Genomic DNA, 23,656 nt, shown 5'->3' with positions numbered 1-23,656 from the left:
CAATATTTTACAACTGGCCGCACCGTGTTTAACCCTTTAATGACTTCAATATGAAGCAATTGTCAGAGAATCACAAAATTTGAAAAATAAAGTCTTAATGAAACCTTTTTTTCAAATTTGTAAAAAAAAAAGAAAAAAAATAATATGTGTAATAAGCGCTCTAATATCTATAACCCTTGCTAAATCCTTTTTTTTTTTTGTCACGGAACCTGCAGATTCAGGAGTTGACTTGCATCCAATTTTTATTATTTATTTATTTATTTATTTTTTGATGAAAGATATTTCAAAATTCTGATTTAGCCTCAAAATCATGAAATTGTAAGTGTATCAAATGTGATACATTTAGCAAGAAAGGGTTAAGGTGCATTTATAAACGCTCCGTTCCTCCACGGGACGCCTGCATTTGTGCAGACTACACATGCGCAACAAGGAGCAGCTCGTGTGTGACGTTATCGTCCACGCGGGTCACCTCTGAACTGGAAGCTTATCATTTTTCGGCGTTGTTCAATGTGATCTCCGGACACATTCAAGTGTAAGACTTGCAAGCTCTTTCAGTTGTAAAAAGAGGAGCAGGAAAGCCACATCTGTACCATTCGCCTATTTTGCTTACAATGCTGGAATGCCATACAAAAATTGGCAATGGAGCACTCTATGACGTCACTTTATTTCTATCCGATTATTATACAGATGCCGAGGTTAATACTAGGCGGCGGATCCGTAGTTTATGAAATTACACAGCTCCCTACCCCGTGTTATAAAATCTCCTGACAAGAGGTATATTAGTGTAGCCAAAATGCCCTATGGTCTAACTAATTACACGTTTGAGGCCATTATCTGACCTACTGTAGACGTACTTACTATAAGTTGTATCTTTGACTTGTACCCCAACAATAAAATTTTCCCCTGTGCATAGATATGCCTATATTTGGCCAGTATCCCGCGCAAGATGACTTCTACCTGGTGATGTGCAGCCACTGTAGTCAAGTAGTCAAGCCCCAAGCCTTCCAAGCACATTATGGTAAGTCTTGCTGACAAGTATTCTATCAAGATCAACATGTCTCTTTATTCCGAGACATTCTTTCTTTAGGCCCTTGGGTGTTTTAAATGTGTGATAGTGATGTTTTATTCGAAGCAATACATGGCGTAGCCCTAGTACACTGTAAATAATAATAAAAAAGATAAAGAATACTAAGTTTTTAACATGAACCTGCCACTGATATTCTTGTGTTGTTGGTGGGGACATTTCTTGTAATGGGGCAGTCTGGTATTTTTCTCTGCCAACCTGGCTACTTTCGTAACATATAAAACTGAGAGATGGTACTCATTTCGGGCCCCACTCTTGTGTAACAAATTCACTCACCCTTTGCTGCTCCGTCCATTAGGGCCACGGACACTGAATGCTGCCAGGAACGCCCCCTTCCATATTCTATCGAATGTGTATGTGCCTGGCAATTTGCGCTCTGCTACCACTAGTGCGAAAAGGGCTTTAGATGGCTATCATGGGCAATGAAAAAGCTTATTTGAAAGGTCTGCACATAAAAAATAGAGGTCGACAGATATGGGATTTTTGTCAATGTCCGATGCCAACTGAAAAAAAAGACAGATTGCCGATTTCTGAAGCCAATTTTGTAAGCTGATATTTGAGGCCAAAACAGGTAGTCACCAGGTTACAATGTACCCGACTTACGTGATTTACAGTGCCTTGCAAAAGTATTCGGCCCCCTTGAATCTTGCAACCTTTCGCCACATTTCAGGCTTCAAACATAAAGATATGAAATTTAATTTTTTTGTCAAGAATCAACAACAAGTGGGACACAATCGTGAAGTGGAACAACATTTATTGGATAATTTAAACTTTTTTAACAAATAAAAAACTGAAAAGTGGGGCGTGCAATATTATTCGGCCCCTTTACTTTCAGTGCAGCAAACTCACTCCAGAAGTTCAGCGAGGATCTCTGAATGATCCAATGTTGTCCTAAATGACCGATGATGATAAATAGAATCCACCTGTGTGTAATCAAGTCTCCGTATAAAAGCACCTGCTCTGTGATAGTCTCAGGGTTCTGTTTAAAGTGCAGAGAGCATTATGAAAACCAAGGAACACACCAGGCAGGTCCGAGATACTGTTGTGGAGAAGTTTAAAGCCGGATTTGGATACAAAAAGATTTCCCAAGCTTTAAACATCTCAAGGAGCACTGTGCAAGCCATCATATTGAAATGGAAGGAGTATCAGACCACTGCAAATCTACCAAGACCCAGCCGTCCTTCCAAACTTTCTTCTCAAACAAGGAGAAAACTGATCAGAGATGCAGCCAAGAGGCCCATGATCACTCTGGATGAACTGCAGAGATCTACAGCTGAGGTGGGAGAGTCTGTCCATAGGACAACAATCAGTCGTACACTGCACAAATCTGGCCTTTATGGAAGAGTGGCAAGAAGAAAGCCATTTCTCAAAGATATCCATAAAAAGTCTCGTTTAAAGTTTGCCACAAGCCACCTGGGAGACACACCAAACGTGGAAGAAGGTGCTCTGGTCAGATGAAACCAAAATTGAACTTTTTGGCCACAATGCAAAACGATATGTTTGGCGTAAAAGCAACACAGCTCATCACCCTGAACACACCATCCCCACTGTCAAACATGGTGGTGGCAGCATCATGGTTTGGGCCTGCTTTTCTTCAGCAGGGACAGGGAAGATGGTTAAAATTGACGGGAAGATGGATGCAGCCAAATACAGGAACATTCTGGAAGAAAACCTGTTGGTATCTGCACAAGACCTGAGACTGGGACAGAGATTTATCTTCCAACAGGACAATGACCCAAAACATAAAGCCAAATCTACAATGGAATGGTTAAAAAATAAACGTATCCAGGTGTTAGAATGGCCAAGTCAAAGTCCAGACCTGAATCCAATCGAGAATCTGTGGAAAGAGCTGAAGACTGCTGTTCACAAACACTCTCCATCCAACCTCACTGAGCTCTAGCTGTTTTGCAAGGAAGAATGGGCAAGAATGTCAGTCTCTCGATGTGCAAAACTGATAGAAACATACCCCAAGCGACTTGCAGCTGTAATTGGAGCAAAAGGTGGCGCTACAAAGTATTAACGCAAGGGGGCCGAATAATATTGCACGCCCCACTTTTCAGTTTTTTATTTGTTAAAAAAGTTTAAATTATCCAATACATTTTGTTCCACTTCACGATTGTGTCCCACTTGTTGTTGATTCTTGACAAAAAATTAAAATTTTATATCTTTATGTTTGAAGCCTGAAATGTGGCGGAAGGTTGCAAGGTTCAAGGTGGCCGAATACTTTTGCAAGGCACTGTAGACTTTTCGACGCCGGAATCTCGTCCATCATTTTTTTTTTCAAGTGTTTTTTTTGTTTTTGTTTGTTTTTTAGTCGCGTAAACAGTACCTTATTGTACCTCACAGCATCTTATATTTTTGCTTTATTTTACTAATGTAACTGTTCTGCCCTTTGGCGAAATTTGTTATTGATTGTAATGTCGACTTTTGCTTTGTGATGCATGCTTCCGTCCACTTCCGTGGAATGTAGTCTATGTCCGGTCTGGAAATTTTATTGCATTGCTAAAAGAAACAAAAATATATACATTTTATACAACCGGACAAAGCGGAAGAGGAAGTACTGTAGACAAAATATTACTGTAACATGTTCGGAATGTTTGTTCAAAAAAAAAAAAAAAAAAAAAATCCAGTATCGGATCGGGACTCAGTATCGGCAGATTCTCAAAATCAGGTGACTCGGACTCGGGTGAAAAAACATACGATCGGGGCACCCCAAGAATGAAATCCTACACCCACTGCGACCCTATGTGGAATAGTTTGGAGATCCCTGCTCTACAGTATATGAGGGCAGATGTGCGCCCACTAACAATGAATGAGTGAATGTTTGAACAGGATTGGTTAACTCTGAACACAGTCACGTCTGCAGTTATACTCTAAGCAGTTGTGCAAATTTGTGCAATCACAGTATCTAATTTTCAGTTGAGTTAAATACAGGTCTTGCGTCACAATAATGGTGGGAAAAGTTTTGAAACAAATGTTCTTGGTCTATTTTGAACAGAGATTTAAAGACTTTTCCATCAACTGTAAAATATCTATTGTATCTCCAGTTATCCACAAACAAAGGGTTTCAAAAAGGATCTTTGGTCACATGAAAACACATTTGTCATCTCTTAAAGAGTATTAAAACACCTGGGGAAATGCTAATATTCCATCATTTATCCATAAACGCATGCCTTATGGATTCATATCATGCCACTTCGTGTAATTGCACACATCGCAACACCAAGAAAATGATAGAAATTTGCATCGATTGTCAAGCTAAAACGACCGGCGCCCGAGATCCCCGAAATCTAGCATATTTTGTGTGTGACGTCACAACTAGGAAACACCCGGTGTTCTGCCAAAATATCCTACATTGGCGAAACGTCCTACATTAGTCGAATTTGACACCTAAAGTACTACCGTGTGCTCTAAACTTGTTTTGTTTAGATGCATACAGGAATAACGTACTAAAAAAATGCCTGCAGAAAATACTTAAATGTAGTTATATCAAATAAGGACGGTTTAAATATGCTACGTGACTAATGTGGTCAACTGCTTCAAACCTAACACAAAAAAACACAATGGTTAAAAGTATGAGAGGGTGATACATACAAAAAGTATCTTTGAGGCAGTGAAAAGGTTCTAAACTAAATAAAAACAAAAATAGTGAGTACTCGCCGCTTCTAACCGATGTGCACATGCGTGTGGATGCATGCGCAAGCGCCCTGAGCATTGTGTAGGACGTTTTGCCGCGTAGTAAGGAATGGCCGAACACCGGCTCAGTGCTTGGGTCCTGACAAAGTTCTGAATGGCAGTGATGATGGCGGACAATTTTGTTTCTAGTTGCAGCGACGAATCCGACGTAACGAACGTTCTTCTAATGGTGACAAGGAGAGTTATGAACCTTTCTTTGGTGTTTTGGGTTATCAATTTGAGCCCAAACAAAAACAAATGCAGCCTAATGAAACGATCACAATGAGCAATCACACTGATGAAACACCGGCAACAGATCTTGTGGGAAACACCGAATGGTTTGTTTTGCATTTCTTTTTGTGAACCTGATACACCGTGACCGCAAAATAAAGTAATGTATAGAATAATTATCATTTATTGTTCTATCATAGGTTTTTGCTCTGCCAACAGACACAAATATGAATGGGATTAAAGGATTTGTTGTATATATTTTACGAGCGATAATTTATACATGTGTCCAGTCCTATATCCAATGCGTGATATGTTTTTTATTATAAAAGAATACTCACTCTGGCCATTTCGAGCTTGGCTGCTCACCTCCTTTGCTTTGCCTGGGGTGATGGGGTGGTCTCATCAGTGCCAGTCATCGTCCTCTTTCTTAATATCTCGGGACATTTAGGTGGCTGCGCGTGTATGGTGGGCACCGCATCTGCTTTCAGCAGCAATTTCTTAGCAAAACCTGATTTCATTTGTCCATAGTTCGAAAAGCTTTCAGGTGTAAAATGTGCACCACACAAAACCGTGCCGGAGACTGGGTCTGCAAAATCAGCCCTCTTTGCACGGACGAACTTTACTCATTGTCTGCGTAGTCCAGGTCTTTTTCTCGCGTTCGGGAACTCATGGGTACAACATTGCGACAAATGGCTATTTGTACACCACATAGCACGACAAGTTTGAACCATTTTAGCGATTTTTTGATAAAACACGAACGCAACTCTCTCGTCGATAAACAACGATGGCACCTGCCTCGACCTTTTGTTTCCTGGCTGTGACGTCACAGCCCCATTCGGCTGTTTCCGGGCTACATTCGGAAATGTTCGTAACTTTCGATCTATTTTTGATAACTGGTCATGAATGTGATTTTTAATTTTTTTTTATTAACTTTATTAATAATATTTGTTATCTTGCCACATAACGGTTCTTTTGATATCTCACAGCCCCTTAGTATTATAATTCTCTTTAAGTGTGACATCAGGACACTTCTACTTTTTGGGCATGTTCTCTCTTTGGAGTGACTAGCCTTTTAAGAAGGTGAAAAATGCCAAGCTGATTTATTGAAATTACTGTGTGTACGCTTATTGCATTTATAGTTGCGGTTAAATAAAGTCCTGTAATTAAGTGATTGTTGTAATAGGACATTCACATGTGTAATATACCAATAGACACATTCATTCATTGATTTCAAGTGGGCGCAGTAAGAAAACTGTCAAAAGCACTTGGCTCATCCTTGTAAAACCTTGTATGGCACAGGGTATTGGAGCAGGCCTCAATTTGGTAGGTGTGTTTGCCCGACCTGATTGTCCAGCTTGAAGTATTCCAGCAAAGCAGGAAGGGAGTTGGGATGCACGCAACAAGCATTCTCATGTTTCCTTGACGTTGTAAGAATGTATTAATTTTACATTTTTAACTTTTTTGTTTTGCATGTTGAACAGGTTGTTGATTTTTTTTGACTAAAGCATTTTATTCATTTATACATTCCAAAAAAAGAATTCCCCTAACCTTGAGCCAACCTTTTGACGTGAAAAAGGATATGAAAACTCCTCCCGTTCCTGTGGGTTGTTGTTTTGTTGTCTTTGAATGTGATTAGTGGGATGTTTTCCTCTCAGTATTTGTGGTTGGTTTCTAGAGAGACCTGAGTGTGGGGTTTCCTGGGAAGTTAGTGTGCTGTGACTGTGGCCAGGCTAGAACAAGGAGACAGAGAATGGGTTGGGGGAGGAGCGTGATGGGGGACAAGAGCGGAAGAAAGCCATTATTCAGCTGTTACAAAGTAGGTGGGTATTTTGTTCTGGATGTGACAGTTCTTAGTGCTGTGATGTTTTCTTATTACTTAATTACAAAGTAGCAGTTGCCAATGCGAGTGCATACAGTTGTCATTTGACTGCTCTGTGTTGAGTATCTGTGGTCTAAGTATAAAGGGTTTGGCAATATCTGTTTATGATCATCCATAGGATTTTGATGTGGCTGTAGTCAGTCAGTTTCTTCCACACAAATCTAGCTGTTAGGGATTTTAATTTCTGCCCTTGGAACGAAATTGTTCTGTGAAGATCTCTGAAGATTCACAGAGGCCTACACAGGCCTTGTGTAGCTTAGAAAACTGAGGTCGAAGGTCGAATGGCAGCTTAAGTAACCAAAAACTAGCCATGACCAGTAGATTTGAAAGTGTGTGTTGAAGAAAAGCAGTGTATTTTGTAACATTTGTAAAAAGGACTGCAAAGCTAAAATCCATGCAAGGGAACAGTTAAAAGATTTCAGGCAAACTATATCAACAGAGCTTTTTCGTTTTTTATCCATTTTTTATGGTGGCGCATTATAGTAATAGTACTTTCCTGTAAGCAACCCAGAGTGTGTGGTAATTGGGTGTGCAGGTATGTGCAAAAGCACACTAAGGGAACTGCTTTGCAGGTCGCAAACAGTTGTCACATTGCGCTGAAATGGTTCAATCTCACTGAATACAGGGCTGAACGGAGTTTTATCATATGTGATACGGCACAATTCCTTGTTGTCAGCCCTTTGGCCATTTAGAACCTTCAAATTATTTAAGCTGAATATACAAAATGTGATTATTTTTGTTGTGGTAAATGGTAAGTACCTATATAGTGCATTTATCTAGACTTTTTATACCGTGCCTAAAGCGCATTGCATTAGCTAACATTCACCCATTCATAAAACAATTGTGCTGCTGCCATGCAAGGCGCTGCCAAACCACTGAGGACAAATTAGGGTTCTGCGTCTTGCCCATGGACACTTCAATAGTGGCAAGTCGTAGCCAGGAATCAAACCACTGACGCTTCAGTCCCAAGACAACTTGGGCAACATACTGCTCCGCACCCATTTAGTTGGTTAGATGAGCAGAAAAATTCCCAAAAAATCAGCCAGCAATTAGTGGTGCTGTTTTTGTACTCAAAAACTTAAAATCAACTCAAATCGGGTCCGAACCAGTGCCACACTCTCCGTAGTCATTTTGGTTCTCTTAGTGCTTATAATGAATCAGCTGTCACCTCTTGCTTTGTTACCCTCTAAAGAGCACAAACCGCTCAATGCCATCAGAAGCGATCTATGTTGCCAAAACGCTGCTGTCTGATCACCAATTAAGAATGAGATGCAATTTGGAAAATTTTTACTGACGTTGAGCCATATGTAAATAGTTTGCAGCTTCTAAAATGTGTCCGCCATTCAAGATGAAATATGTTTCCTCTTTGGGACCCATCATTGAGTGTCAGAAAAGCACACCATGGAAATCTTATTTGTTCAGAAAGATAACCTTAAAAACCTAATACTGATACAGTTGTCTTTTTTAAATTGTAGCTGTAAAATTCCAATGAAGTCAATTACGTTCTTCAATTGTATTAATAATCAAGCTATTAGTATATGCAGTGCATGTATTTGAGCTATTCATTTATAAATAATTTTCAAGATATTTAGTTGTTACTACATTGGAATATTTAATTTTTCAATACAATCTTTGTTGGAATCCTGGTTGACTTCTACTTTGGAAAGTGAATGAAATAATGTACATAGAAAAAATATTCTTGGTTTAAACTGGTGGCATCAAAACATGTTGCTGCATAGGCAATTTTTAAAGAAAATGAAGCATTACTACTCCTGCAAGTGTTAAAGTAACACAAAAAATAGTGGCACGAAAAATTCAGAGGCAAAAAATGTGAGTAAAAATGTGGTTTAGGTTTCGGTCCGAAAACTCTTTTGCACCGAATAACATTGCCAAGACCGGTAATTGAGTTGATGCAAACTCGTCTTGCCCCCTATGAGCAGCTAAAAAAATGGGTCAACCAGGTTGCCTTTCCAGCTTTGGAAACCTCTACTTTGTTCTTGTTTCCGTGTACGGGCAGACTGTACGCACAGCTAGAGGATACGTTCAAGAGCTACTCTGAAAAAACACTTAAAAAAAAAAAAAAAAAAAACTTTGACTACCATTCAGAAACACAAATTATGGTGACAAAACACCGAATTATAATACAAATAATGAAATGGAGTACAAAAAAAGGTCTGTGAACCGATAACATATTATTATTAGCATTTTAACATGCTTTTTACCATATTTTTCGGACTATAAGTCGCACCCGAGCATAAGTCGCACCAGCCATAAAATGCCCAACGAAGTGGAAAAAAACATATAAGTCGCACCAGAGTATAAGTCGCATCTTTGGGGGAAATTCACTTGATAAAATCCAACACATAGAAAAGATATGTAATCTTGAAAGGCAATTTAAAATAAAAATACAAAAGAGAACAACATGCTGAATAAGTGTACAGTGTGATAATGTTACATGATGCATGAACAACGAAATGCGAACGTTGCCGGTATGTTAACGTAACATAGCTATTAAGAGTTTTTCAGATAACTATAGTATAAAGAACATGCTAACAAGTTTCCCAAACCATCAGTGTCACTCCAAAACACCAAAATAACATGTGAAATGATATAATAATGTGTTAATAATTTCACATATAAGTCGCTCCAAAGTATGAGTTGCACCCCTTGCCAAACTATGAAAAAAAAACTGCGACTTGTAGTCCGAAAAATACGGTACTCAAAAGTCTTGTCTCACACACTCCCGATGCATCTCCAATTATGACACATGTCTTCCAAGCAAAAAAGTTGGGAGGTTAAAAGAAAAACGAATGTATTGAGTTAGTGAGCGCACGTTTCACTGAGGTCTATTTGGAGTCTATTTATTGCATTGCGAATCCACTTGACCGGCATTAGAAAGAGCATTATTTGAATGTGGGAATAAAAAAGCAGCCTTACCAGGGAGAGACAGTGTTGCAGCTCATGTTTCTGGTGAGCTGATGAACAGAAGTCTTTGTGATAAAACATTACCAAAAATAGATAAATAAATAATAAAACACCCACTTGAGTGCAACAATTGGCTTTTTATGTCGTATACTGTAAGTGTGTCAAGTTAAATATTTAATTGTGGTTGTTGAAATGTCAGTACCAAATAAAATATGATCAAATATATAGTTTTGTAATTCTAAGCAATAAAAAATAACATTTAAAAAAATAATTTGACTAATAATTGGCTTAATTTGTTCATGGCTTTCGGCTTCGGTTTTCTAATATTCTTTTTCCAACCAAAAAATGTTAATTTTGGCATCTCCCTGCCAAAAAACAAAACACTTGCGTGATGTTGTCGGAGATGCATGTCTGACTGCATCATGCTGAGTATTGGAATTTCTTTTGCAACAATATTTTGTGATACTATTTTTTTTTCTCTTTAACTTGCCATTCACTAATATCTTCAACATTTTTGCTGTCACAATGCCTTTCATCATGTTGTTCTGGAAAGCTCAGGCATGAAAATGAAGCTCTTGACCTATTGGTTGTTTCTATTTTAAGGATGAGTTTGCATGGATCACAAATGCTGCTGAGAATTGTCAGAACAGGCTTTTCATGTCCTTTTGCAGCCAGCTTTTCTCCTTGACTGTGGAAAGTCTTGTAGTGAATTAAATAGGTATATCATTGTCATGTTGTCGAGGCAAATCTGCAACCCCTGCATCAGTTGATGCTCATTATTTTTTTATTTTATTTATATAGAATTGATGTGGCATTCCACTGTGTAGTTTTAAGCTCTGTGAAATAAATATTTCTTAACGAAATATTGTTTTCTCAGGGCACATTATTACTGGGTTTACTATTTGCTTCAATCCTTCCATTTTTCTATATGGCTTGTGCTCATTCAGGCATTCATGGCATAAAAGCATGAAGCAAGAATAATGGCCACCAGGGCTCCAGCCAGCCATTGGACAGTCACCTGTCACTCAAGCATGTCGGAAGTAGCGGCGAAGTTGGATCTTTGTGTCAAAATGATTAAATCGAAAAAAGTGCCTTCAAAACTTTTTACTTCAAAAAAGTGCCTTCAAAACATTTTCCACTTAAAAAAAATGAGTTTAAAACTTATTGCTTTTCAAAAAAGTGACACTTCAATAAAATATATATTTCAAATAAAAAACAATTAAAAAAAAAAAAAAAAAAATCTTTACAATTTTTTTTTTTTTTTGGATTCAAAATAGGTTTTTTTGATTGAAGCAACTTTTATTGGGATTGAAAATGAATGAATTAGACAAAAATGTCCTACCCATAACATGGCCCAAGCACAATAAGGATTGCTTCAATCAAAGAAAACAGTTTCAATGAAAAATTAAGTGTTCAAATGTGAATTTCTGAGTCTAAAATATTTTTTCACTTTCAAAAATTCAAAAACGTTTTTTAACAATTGACAATTTTTTAAAAATTTTTGATTGAAGTGATTTTTCTTTTGAAAATATATATTTTTTTGTTTGAAACAACTTATTTTTTGATTGAATAATAAAGACACAAATGTCCTAGCCAAAAGGTGGTCCAAAGGCAAAACTACATTACTTCAATTTAAAAAGTTGTTTCAATCAAAAAAAACTTTAAAAAAAAAAAAAATTTAAATCAAAGGAAATAGATTTCAAATACATTTTTTTGAGTTTCGAATTTATTTTTGCATTCAAACACATTTTTTTGATTGAAAATATATATTTTCATTGAAGTAACTTTTTTATTTAATATTAAAGACACAAATCTACCTCCATATACATGAAGGGTATGGTGTCCTGAAAAAAAGGGACCCAACCAGGCCATTGTGAAAATTTTTCGTCTTGGAAATATAAAGGCAACACCAAAGGCATGCAAAATTGGTCATAAAATAGTCCTGCCACAAAGGGTCAACAACTGCTGGAGTGATATTTTATATCTTACTGCATTGTGCTGTTCATACAGAGAGAAGACACAATTCTGCAGTCAAGTCGGCATCCTCTTCGCCATTCCCTTTGCCGGGAAGGAATCGGAGTAGTAGCAGTGGACTTGGGCCTGGAATTGCCTCAGCGTCTCTCACTGGAGTGACAAGTGGAGGGATTGTTAATCGAACCGCTACTGCTGGATCTAACTTTTCTACCGCTGCAACATCCTCCTCCTCCAGTCCCAAGATACTTAAACCAGCCAAAGACAAGGTGTCAGGCATCCAACGAAGACCGCCTTTTCCCCCATTTAGGATGCTACAGCCGGACAAGATGTAAGTATGATGCCCTTCTGGTTGTGGTGGTGTTGCTAAATTTGCATAGTATCCTCTTTTGAATATACATGATATATTGTACAGTCTGTGACAACCTTAACAGCATCTGCATTATACTGAAGTCATCTTAAAACGTTACGATATAGCTTTTGAACTGCGCTCCTTCCGTGCGGGGAGAGATTTGCAAGTCACATGTGGATACCACACAGAAAATATTACATAATAGTGATGCACGATAATACATTTTTCAACCGATATCGATAACCAATAATTTCCTGTCCCTTCCACCCGATAACCGATAATGTCACGCTGATAATTCTATTCAAATGTGTACAGTATGTAAAATTTTAAAGTATACAAAGATCAAATGTTACTGTGCAAAAATGTAATTTAGTGCTATTTTTTTCCACATCAAATGTGAACAAGTAGTAAATTCCAACATCTAAACAATGGCAATGACATTGTGTAATGGTAAGCTTTTGGCAACAATTACTTAGAGAGTAAACACCCAAGTTGCACAAAAATGCCTTTAAAAGTAAGCCATTCCTAACATATATCACATTACTACACTGCAAAAACACCTCCTTAAAACTAACATAATTGGACAAAACTGTTGATTGCGCATATTTGGAGGCTAAATAAAGTATATATATATCGGATTGCATTATCGGTTGAATTTTGTTTTGTCTGGATTATCTGTGTGACGTCATAATTGCCATTATCGGCCGATAATTATCGGTGACCGATATTATCGTGCATCTCTATTACATAAAATTGTACAAAAAAAATCTAATCAATTGGCCAGTACAAAAAGTATATTCTTGCATATTGCTGCTCCCTCTAATGTCGTTCCTATGTATTGATTCAAAGGAAAACTGGTAATGAGTATGTGGTGGATACTGTATGTCCTATATATCACTCTGTTAAATGAATAATGGATCATTACATTTTTGTTTTGTCCTTCCAGCTCCACCCATATGTGCACATTTGTCTCTTATCATACGTTTCTCACTGGCTCTATGTTTCTAACGCTCAGCTTCCTCCTTGCTGCCCTCTTCATTTCTGTAACCTTCTCTTCCAGCCTCACCCCGGCTGTCAAGGTGGAGAAGATGCATCTGAATGTGGACTCGTCAGCTAAGCTGGTCCAGGTCCCCCCTGCTCCCACCACCACCTCATCATCCTCCACATCCTCCTCTAGCATCACTGTGAGCTCCAACACTACCACCACCACCATCACCACCTCCTCATCTTCAGCCCTTAAAGCAGGCCTTAACTGTCCCTCCATACCAAAGCCTCCCTTACTGGCCCCTGGTCAGATTCCCAATGGCAAAGGTCACTTGTCAGTCCTTTCGGACAAGAAGCAGGACAGCAGCAACAGCAGCAGTGCCAGTAGCAGACGCCACATTAACAAGAAAGTGACAGGTCAGCTGGGAGAAGGGATGGTGGTGCACATTTGTAAAGTATTTTAGGATAGTCTGGCATGAGTTACGAAATGTTCTTCCACTCAGTGTTTGTCTTTTTTTTGTTGTTCTTGGTTCTTCGCACCTAAAACATTTATATAAAAATTGCCATTTACATAATCTATTTGTCTTCTTCCTCCCCCTCCCCTTATTCAGAGCGTGAGTTCAATCCAGATATTCACTGTGGAGTTGTGGATATGACAGCTCGGAAAACCTGCACAAGATCCCTAACATGCAAGGTAACTATGCTCCTACTTTACTTTGCTGTTTGCTTTGTCGGTCATGTAGTATTAATTTGTTTATATTCAGAACTCGCAAGGTGCCCTACCATTGACGAGTACTGTATTTTTTGGACTATAAATCACAGTTTTTTTCATAGTTTGGCTGGGGGTGCGACTTATACTCAGGAGCGACTTATGTGTGAAATTATTAACACATTATTATATCATTTCACATGTTATTTTGGTGTTTTGGAGTGACACTGATGGTTTGGTAAACTTGTTAGCATGTTCTTTATGCTCTAGTTATCTGAAAAACTCTTAATAGCTATGTTACGTTAACATACCGGCCATTAGAGCTGGGACTCTTTGGGCACCTAACGATTCGATTACGATTACGATTCAGAGGCTCCGATTCGATTATAAAACGATTATTGATGCACCCCACTCCTTTTTTTTTTTTTTTTTAATTTGTTTTGTACATTAGTTCCAAAATTGTTCAAAAATCCTCTCAGGCTAAACCAAACTACTATTTCAGTATCAAGTTAACATATAGCAGTAAACAAATATACAAAAATAACAGTAAATAAAAAACTCCAGTCCCCATTCTATATCAGCAGCTTTAAACTACTTTCAATTAATTTAATGTTGTGAATCAACCGTTAAAGTTGTTAAAATTGCTCCTGTTATTCCATAATTTCTCTTTTGTCTACTTTCAACATGTGAAAGTTTTAAAACTATTTTAAAGATAGATTCAAGTCAATATTTTACCGATTTAGGAGTATTTTAGATAAAAAGTTAATTAGGTTCGTTTGGAAGGTTCGCAACAACAGCCTTGCAGGGAAGTGTACTGCTTTAAGATGGCGGCCGTTACTAACGCCCGCATCTAGTTTTTTGTAGATGTGCTGGTAACGATACCGAAGCTATAATGCATCTACTCCTATATAAATGATATCTACCGTAACATAATGTGGCTTGTAGCAGCTTTTCGGCAGCAGTCAGTATGTTGTCGTTTTTTTTTTTTTTTAATCTCGTGGCATGAGTTGAGCTAGAGCCGTGAGTTGAGCATTGGCGTTACCCGAGGGGCCGGGTAATGAGAAGCATGATGTTTAGCTACTCTCGCTCCGTCCCTAATTGCGTACCGAAGACCGCGCGGCGCGCTGAGTGTGTCGTAAAGTATGCTTTACTTGGCATATTTCAATAATCGGAATTTGGATGTTTGTGAATCGTTCTCGAATCTTCCACGGCCGAATCGCGAAAAATTTAAGAATCGGAAATTTTGCACACCTCTACCGGCCATGTTCGCATTTTGTTGTTCATGCATCATATAACATTATCATACTGTATACTTATTCATCATCTTGTTCTCTATTGTATTTTTATTTTCAATTACCTTTCAAGATTACATATCTGTTCTATGTGTTGGATTTTATCAAGTAAATTTCCCCCAAAAATGCGACTTCTACTCCGGTGCGACTTTTATGTTTTTTTTCCCTCTTCATTGCGCATTTTTGGGCTGGTGCAACTTATACTCAGGTGCGACTTATAGTCCGAAAAATACGGTACACATTTAAAAAGAATGATGTGGTCATTTGAGATGTCTGTCAAATTCCTCAGATCTGATGTATCATTATATAGCTACAAGGATTTAAAAAGTTTACAAACCGTTTTTTTTATGTTAAAAAAAATAAATGGGGGGTGTTAAGACTGAGCTTTTGCACTCTATTTACGTTCCTTTTTTCACCATTTGATATTTTTTTAAACCTGTTTTGAGCTTTGTCGTCTTTTCTTCTTAATGTGTCCTTCAAAAAGTACCTGGAAAAAATTAGGGATGTCCCCGACCCAATCACGCCGATAAGGTCATTTTTCAGAGGGTCGGAATGACGTGAAAAGGATCGGGTTTCTAATTTTGAAAAAAAAAAAAAAATTTTTTTATAAGGGCTGAAAGATAACAAAATAATCCAGAAATACAATGTAATTGCCAAAAGAAACAAAAATATATACATTTTATACTCTGCAACACTCCCGGAAGTACTGTAAATGGTGCAATATTGTAACATGTTTAAAACTTTTGTTAAATTTTTTTTTTTTTTTTTTTAAAGACACGGTATTCTCAAAATCAGGGGAGTCGGTGCAAAAACGTGTGATTGGGTCATCCCTAGAAAAAATTGTAAATCAAATTTTGGGTGAAAAAAAATCAGAGATTTTATTCTTATGACATGTTGCCCAGCTTTTTCACTGCTTATTATTAAAGGATTTGCAGAAATCTCTAATTGCGATTGGGAGGTATGAAGAATTTTGAGGGGATAAAATTAATTTCAAATAAGGCTCTAAAATAACAAAATGTGGTTGAAGTGAAGCACTGTGAATAATTTAAAGATGTACTATATCTGTAATGCCTAACCTGGAATTTAGGATTTATTTTTGCATTTTAAACCTTAACACAGAAAAGGTGATTTCCTCAAACAACAATTCTGACCCTTCTTTTGCCACTTTAGACACATTCCTTGAGCCAGCGGAGGGCAGTGCCAGGGCGGAGGAAACGCTTTGATACATTGCTGGCAGAGCACAAGAATAGAACAAAGGAACGGGAGCGAGAACTCCACCAAACCCATTCCCAACAACCTCCCCCTCTCAGGGACCCACACCCCTCCATCAATCTCCCCACTTCTTATGATGTCCATCCGGTGGCTCATGGCAACGGCCCCGCCCCAGAGGCCAACAAGATTCTGCCATCCAACAAACCTAAATTTCACAGTACTGGTCTTCCACGGTCAGTAATGCCCAACTCAACACTGCTTTCCTTTGTGCAGTCTGTTATTGTGTTCTTTTTAAGTTCAGTGACATTAAACAGTGGAATGTCATCACTATTACAACGATTGAATGATTGTGTATGTAGAAAAACTGAAAATCACTTGGTTCTCTTTCTATCCAACAGATTAAATAACACGCATGGGGCTGGTACCACTACAGACCCTGCAATAGTCCATGAGTCACCACACCAGCCCCAAAATACTCTCGAAGGATTTTCTCGAGCCTCTAGTGATGAGGGAGAGAATGAGGAGCGCGAGGAGAACGCTGACAAACTGCACTGTCACTATTCAGGTTATCACCCTCGACCGGTAGCTGTAAGTGGTCTCTTCTATAACACTCTTAAATAGATAATTGTCAGTTGAACAAAGTTAGACCAGTGAAAACTGATTAACATTTTTTTTTCAGTACTGTACTTTTGGAAGTCGACTGTTTGGGAGAGGTTGTTACTCCTTTGACAGACGATGGGATAGAATGCGATGTGCCGTCTCTACAATGATGGACAAGCACGTCAACTCGCAGATGTGGAAGTAAGTACCCAGATGTTAACATGTCTCTAGTGACTTGGCTAATCTGTCATAAAATGTTTTGTGGTCAGTTTCTTGTCTTTGCTTGTTGGAGTGGTAAAACCAACACGATCTTCAATGGTTGTAGATAATTGCTGAATGATCTTTTCTGAAAGATACAAAATATTGCCACCCGATCCTTTGTTTTTGCCTGTCTCTTCTCTTTCTATTATTTTACTCAGAGTAAATTTAGATTTTAATTAACTTTTACTGTGATACTTTTTATGTTTATATGGCATATTACCTTTCAAAACAATGTCACAAGGAGCTGTAATATCATCTTTATTTCCAGGAAAATTCCCCTGGCCTCAGAAAACAGCTCTTCCTTAGCACCTCCCCATAGGACAAGCACAAATTCCCCCGGTAGCACCCCGTCTTCAGGCTTCCTTGGTCCACCTGCCACCATGCCTCTGACTCCCTATAGCCAATCCTTCGAGGGCAAGCCTGTGCTCTCCTATGGGACTACCTTAAATGCCCGCAGCTCTGCGCAGGGAGGGCCTGAGCACCCGGCCTATGGCACCACACAGGCCCGACAAGTGTCTTCGTCGCCGCAGATGCCTTCAGCCCACTTGTCTTCATCCACCTCTCCTTTAGCCCCTTCACTCGCCTCAGGCCGGGCGCTTAAGTCCCGTCCCTCCAGCAGCAGCACGACCAAGTCATCGTCCTTCAGGCCCAAGGAGGTCTCCACTGGCTCCTCCACACCCACCATCCCAACCTCAGTCAGCATGGGCAGTAGCAGTAGCAGTACCAGCCTCAGCTCGGGAAAGAAGAGGAAGAACAGCTCTATCCTCTCATCGTCCCATAGCTCCTCAGAACCTGCTAATGCCAACTATTCTCCCTCATCTTCTTTCAAAAAGAACTGTGCAAATGCCGGCAGCTCAGGAAGCACCTACCACCACAGCTCACTAGGGTCTTCATCCTCATCGTTATCCTCCTCTAACAGTGGAGTACACAGTGTGGGCCTCAACTGTGGTCCCAGCGTGCGCACGAACTCGCTCAGCCTCAAGGCTGAACCTTCCGCAGGGTCAGCAGGTGGCTCCTCGGGCCCCCCGGCACGAGGTCCTCCCTCGGGCAGCCCCGCCGAGTCCATTAAGCGTATGAGTGTGGTGATGAACAGTAGTGACTCCACCCTCTCCCTGGGGCCTTTTGTCCACCACCAGTCTTCAACGGACCACCATACCAGCTTTAGCCACCACTCCTCAGACGGGCGCCTGGAAGGCAAAAAGCGCAAAAGCTCCCCTGCCTCCAGCGGCATTAATAGTGGCACTGGGGGAGGTGGACTTGGTGGAGGTGGGGGTCCTGGACCGGGTAGACCCAAGGTGTCCAAGTCGCCTGCCATTAACAACATCCACGGGAAGCACGGGCGGAACATTCCAGGGACACCGGGGCTAACAAACAATTCCCATTTACATCAGGTGAGTTGTGTCCTGTAGACCAATCCATCACAAAAGTGTTTTGGCAACTGGATGTAAAGTGTAGTTGTTTCTACACATATATTACAGTAGAAGCACTTAATTTAATTAAGCACTGTGTTTGAAATTCAACTAAATTCATGTCTCTAAATGTGTGACCATGAAAAGATTGGCTTAAATAGTTTTCGATTTTTAATGGCTTATCTGGTGTAGATAAGCTGTATACAGTGGGGCAAATAAGTATTTAGTCAACCACTAATTGTGCAAGTTCTCCCACTTGAAAATATTAGGCCTGTAATTGTCAACATGGGTAAACCTCAACCATGAGAGACTATGTGAAAAAATAAAAGCTAGAAACTCACATTGTTTGATTTTTAAAGAATTTATTTGCAAATCATGGTGGAAAATAAGTATTTGGTCAATACCAAAAGTTCATCTCAATACTTTGTTATGTACCCTTTGTTGGCAATAAGGAGGCCAAACGTTTTTCCCTCCATGCAGATCTCCTCTAGAGCAGTGATGTTTTGGGGCTGTCGTTGGGCAACACGGACTTTCAACTCACTCCACAGATTTTCTATGGGGTGAGATCTGGAGACTGGCTAGGCCACTCCAGGACCTTGAAATGCTTCTTACGAAGCCACTCACTCCTTTGTAGCCCTGGCTGCGTGTTTGGGATCATTGTCATGCTGAAAGACCCAGCCACGTCTCATCTTCAACGCCCTTGATGATGGAAGGAGATTTTCACTCAAAATCTCTAGATACATGGCCCCATTCATTCTTTCCTAGACACAGATCAGTCGTCCTGGTCATTTGCAGAAAAACAGCCCCAAAGCATGATGTTTCCACCCCCATGCTTCACAGTGGGTATGGTGTTCTTCCGATGCAATTCAGTGTTCTTTCTCCTCCAAACACGAGATCCTGTGTTTCTACCAAAAAGTATTTTGGTTTCATTTGACCATAAGACATTGTCCCAGTCCCCTTCTGGATCATCCAAATGCTCTCTAGCGAACCGCAGACGGACCTGGACGTGTACGTTCTTCAGCAGGGGGGACACATCTGGCAGTGCAGGATTTGAGTCCCTGGTGGTGCAATGTGTTACTTATAGTAGCCTTTGTTACTGTGGTCCCAGCTCTCTGTAGGTCAATGGTTTTGAGATTTTTGCTCACCGTTCTTGTTATCATTTTGACGCCACAGGGTGAGATCTTGCACGGAGTGCCAGATTGAGGGAGATTATCAGTGGTCTTGTATGTCTTCCATTTTCTAATAATTGCTCCCACAGTTGATTTCTTTACACCAAGCGTTTTACCTATTGCAGATTGTCTTCCCAGCCTGGTGCAGGTCTACAATTTTGTCTCTGGTGTCCTTCGACAGCTCTTTGGTCTTGGCCATAGTGGAGTTTGGAGTGTGACTGACCGAGGTTGTGGACAGGTGTCTTTTATACCGATAATGAGTTAAAACAGGTGCCCTTAATACAGGTAACGAGTGGAGCCTCGTTAGAAGAAGTTAGACCTCTTTGACTGCCAGAAATCTTGCTTGTTCGTAGGTGATCAAATACTTATTTTCCACTCTAATTTGGAAATAAATTCTTTGAAAATCAAACAATGTGATTTTCAATTTTTTTTTCCCACATTCTGTCTCTCATGGTTGAGGTTTACCCAGGTTGACAATTATAGGCCTCTCTTATCTTTTCAAGTAGGAGAACTTGCATAATTGGTGGTGGACTAAATACTTATTTGCCCCACAGTAGATGTTAGTGGTGGGAACGTCTTGGTAACCCACGATACGATACGATTTGCGATACAAAGCTCACGATAACGATGATCACACAATATGGCGATAAAACGTTTATCGATTCATTGGGTCAGGGAATCATTCTACAAAACACCTGATAAACAGAAAAAGAAGCTATCTTCATCCTTCTGCTGTAAGTTTATCACGTGTAGACGTCCAACTCACTTGAACTGGGAGGGTGGCAGCGAATGAACCCCTCCCACTTCAAACTGTCTCCTTCCACTTTTGTGGCCGTCAGTGGTAGCCAATGCCAGGCAACTAGGTACCAGTAATTGTGGGCCATTTCAGGTGATTACCTGTTTATTTTCAGTCACTTCCTGTTGATTTTGGGGCCTTTAATGGGTCACTTCCTGTTGATTTTGGCTTACAGAACAGGAAGTGGCCTGTAAATGCTCTAAAATCAACAGAAAGTGACCTTTAAATACCTCGAAAATCAGAAAGACTTGACTGTGAATGCTCTGGTTTCGAACGAACAAACGTTCATTCGCCCCTCCTGGTCTTAATGGTTTGGGCGTCGAGTGCCGTCAATGGCAGCCATTTAGTTAACTGAGACTATTATGGAGGAAGATTTTGGTAGAAATTTGGTGGTTCTTTTTTTAAAAATTTACACCTTTTTAAAACGATATATTGATTCTTGGCGTGAGCATATTGATACCCCTTTGTGATGCAAAGTATCACGAAATATCACAATTTTTATATATTGTCACACCCCTAATAGATGTTTCCCGAAAAGTAGGTCTACACTAGTACAACTTGTTTGGTATTTTATAGGGTTGTTCCTTCCGATCATGTTTTTTTGCTCCCGATCGTTTTAGTTTGAGTATCTGCCGATCTCGATATTTCCCGATCCGATTGCTTTTTTTTTTTTTTTGCTCCCGATTCAATTCCAATCATTCCCGATAATTTTTCCCAATCATATACATTTTGGCAATGCATTAAGAAAAAAATGAATAAAACTCGGACGAATATATACATTCAACATACAGTACATAAGTACTGTATTTGTTTATTATGACAAATCCTCAAGATGGCAATTACATTATTAACATTCTTTATGTGAGAGGGATCCACGGATAGAAAGACTTGTAATTCTTAAAGGATAAATGTGACTTTGTAAATTGTGACTAAATATTGCCATCTGGTGTATTTTTTGAGCTTTCAGTAAATGATACTGCAGCCATTTAACTTCTGCCCAAATGCATGATGAGAAGTGCAACCATGACTGTGCGTAGGGGAACCAATTGATATATCTTCTCTGCATTGGGAAAGAACATAGGGTGTTAAGAAAATAATCAACTACTACCTTTCTTCCCCACATTGCCTCCCACGATATTTTTAATTGCTGAGAGAGGTATTGTATGGTTTAGCCACATGAAAAATGGCTCCAAAAGCTGTCAATATTATCTCTACTCATTATACGTTGCCTTTTAGCGCTATCAATAGGTAAAACGGCATCTATATAGATTGAACACGACAATGCGTGAGTGGGTCGTGCAGCGCATGCGGTAATTATTTAACGTGATTAACTCATTTGCTCCCGGAACCGTATATATACGTTTTATTTTTAAATGCTCAACTGTCCCGCAACCGTATTTATACGTCTTTTGCGTTTTTTTTTTTTATAAGAAGCATATATAGCTTCCGCTGTATCTGAGAAACAAAGAAAAACGCTCCAAACCAATTTTAAAGCAATAAAACTGGCCACTGGAGGGCAGTAGCGCATTTTGGAAGACTAGACAAGCCGATTCAACAGCAGTGAACGGCCGGCCAGCATTGTCAAAGCGCTGGCGGATTGAGCCCAGGCGGCGCTCCGACCGGACAAAACAACGAGAGGACGCCTGGGACACCAGGCGCTGGACGATCATGCAAAACGAGTGAAACCCCCCGTGGAGCGGCTCGCCTAGCAGACCCCGCAGAAATGCAAAAATAATCCATCTTTGTGAGACAGACAACGATGAGGGAAAAGTTTACACAGCTGACGTGGCGACAACGGCGTCATCTCGGCGACAAACCGTCATCTCTCAGTCGTTGTGTGTGAATAAATTGTTACTATTCTATCTAAAGCTCTATTTGTCTGGTTGTTCATAGTATTTTGTAAAAGGAAAACATTATTCAGATGTTTGGGATGTAACTAATGCAAAAAATAGCTTTGTTAAAGTCAAAGTTATGTTTGAAATGTATGCGTTTACAAAAAGCTCATTTTCTCCGTTTTTTCATCAGAAATTGGAAAATTGCTCAAACTAAGCTATTTTCTAATGCTGATTTCTAAAGAATGGAAAAAGATACGAACCTACTTTTTTTTCTGCTGAAAGAAGAGAGTCCAATCTTTCTTTTGGTGGGTTCAAAGTTTATATAGCAATAGAACAGAATTTTCTGTGGGCCTTGCAAAATCAGTCAAAATCCAGAAAAAACGGCCGGGAGCGAAGGGCCTTGCTCTGGTGAAAATGGCTGGGAGTGAAAGAGTTAATTTTAAAAAATTAATTACCGCCGTTAACGCAATAAATTTGATAGCCCTACTTTAAGCCAAAACTACTCTGGATGAGTAAGACATTTTGTCTGTAACGTTAAAGTGCTTGTGACACGAAAAAGCATGTTTATTTCATAATACACGCGGTATTTTATGCTCCTGAATGATATGGACCGCTTGGATGTGTGTGGAAGCGATCGCTATATTTATTTAGTTTTTTGAATCCCGCGCCAGGAAAATGAGTGACTTCCGGCTTCGGTCTCGCATTGAGGAGGAGGGCGCTGTGACGTGTACGGTAGAAGACGTCCTCTTCACGCTACAGTGTACTGTTGTGTATGAGGACGAAGGATTCAGCTGATTTTGCGGATTAATACTTTTATTTTTTGCATCACGCCAGCCAAACGGCTGCAGAAAAATCTTGCTTTATGAGGGAGAGGCGTGTGCGCCTTTTTGGAGTTTCAAAAGGTTCCCATTCACCGTGGATATTTACTGTGGGACCATTGGACTTACAAGGAAGTGAGTAAACATCTTGTTTTGTATTATGTCAAATACAAATACAGTGATTACAAAGTAAACACTATAAAATTCCTTTAAATAAAGGACTTCTTACGTTTGATCATTGATAGGCATGTAAAAAGCTATCCTCACGCTCATTAGCTGTTAGCACGTTAGCTACACAACAATTCCAGCCACCCTCCTCCAGGGAACGAACTGTAAATTGCTCTCCGCCGGGCGGTTTGCCGATCCGCAAAGAAACTCGACAACCGGGTCGTCATGTCAAATAATCCAGGCTAGTTACGTGTGATTTTCCACTTCGAAGACTTGGAAACATCCC

The 23,656-nt window shown here is 39.6% G+C and overlaps 1 protein-coding gene across 1 annotated transcript in view; it reads left to right on the top strand.

Annotated features, from left to right (window-relative positions):
- The window catches only part of LOC130921531 (ataxin-7), a 49,880-nt gene that overhangs the window by 19,412 nt on the left and 6,812 nt on the right, over nt 1-23,656 (top strand). The window contains exons 5-12 of the mRNA XM_057845551.1: nt 914-1,018; nt 11,805-12,096; nt 13,178-13,518; nt 13,713-13,795; nt 16,273-16,547; nt 16,713-16,902; nt 16,994-17,115; nt 17,444-18,566. Of these exons, the coding sequence (XP_057701534.1) occupies nt 914-1,018; nt 11,805-12,096; nt 13,178-13,518; nt 13,713-13,795; nt 16,273-16,547; nt 16,713-16,902; nt 16,994-17,115; nt 17,444-18,566 (2,531 nt within the window). The remainder of the gene's footprint in view (nt 1-913; nt 1,019-11,804; nt 12,097-13,177; nt 13,519-13,712; nt 13,796-16,272; nt 16,548-16,712; nt 16,903-16,993; nt 17,116-17,443; nt 18,567-23,656) is intronic.

Source organism: Corythoichthys intestinalis, chromosome 9 (assembly GCF_030265065.1).
Source record: "Corythoichthys intestinalis isolate RoL2023-P3 chromosome 9, ASM3026506v1, whole genome shotgun sequence".
NCBI lineage: Eukaryota > Metazoa > Chordata > Actinopteri > Syngnathiformes > Syngnathidae > Corythoichthys > Corythoichthys intestinalis.
Note: the sequence above shows the minus strand (reverse complement) of the source record. Positions and strands in the feature narration are given on the sequence as shown.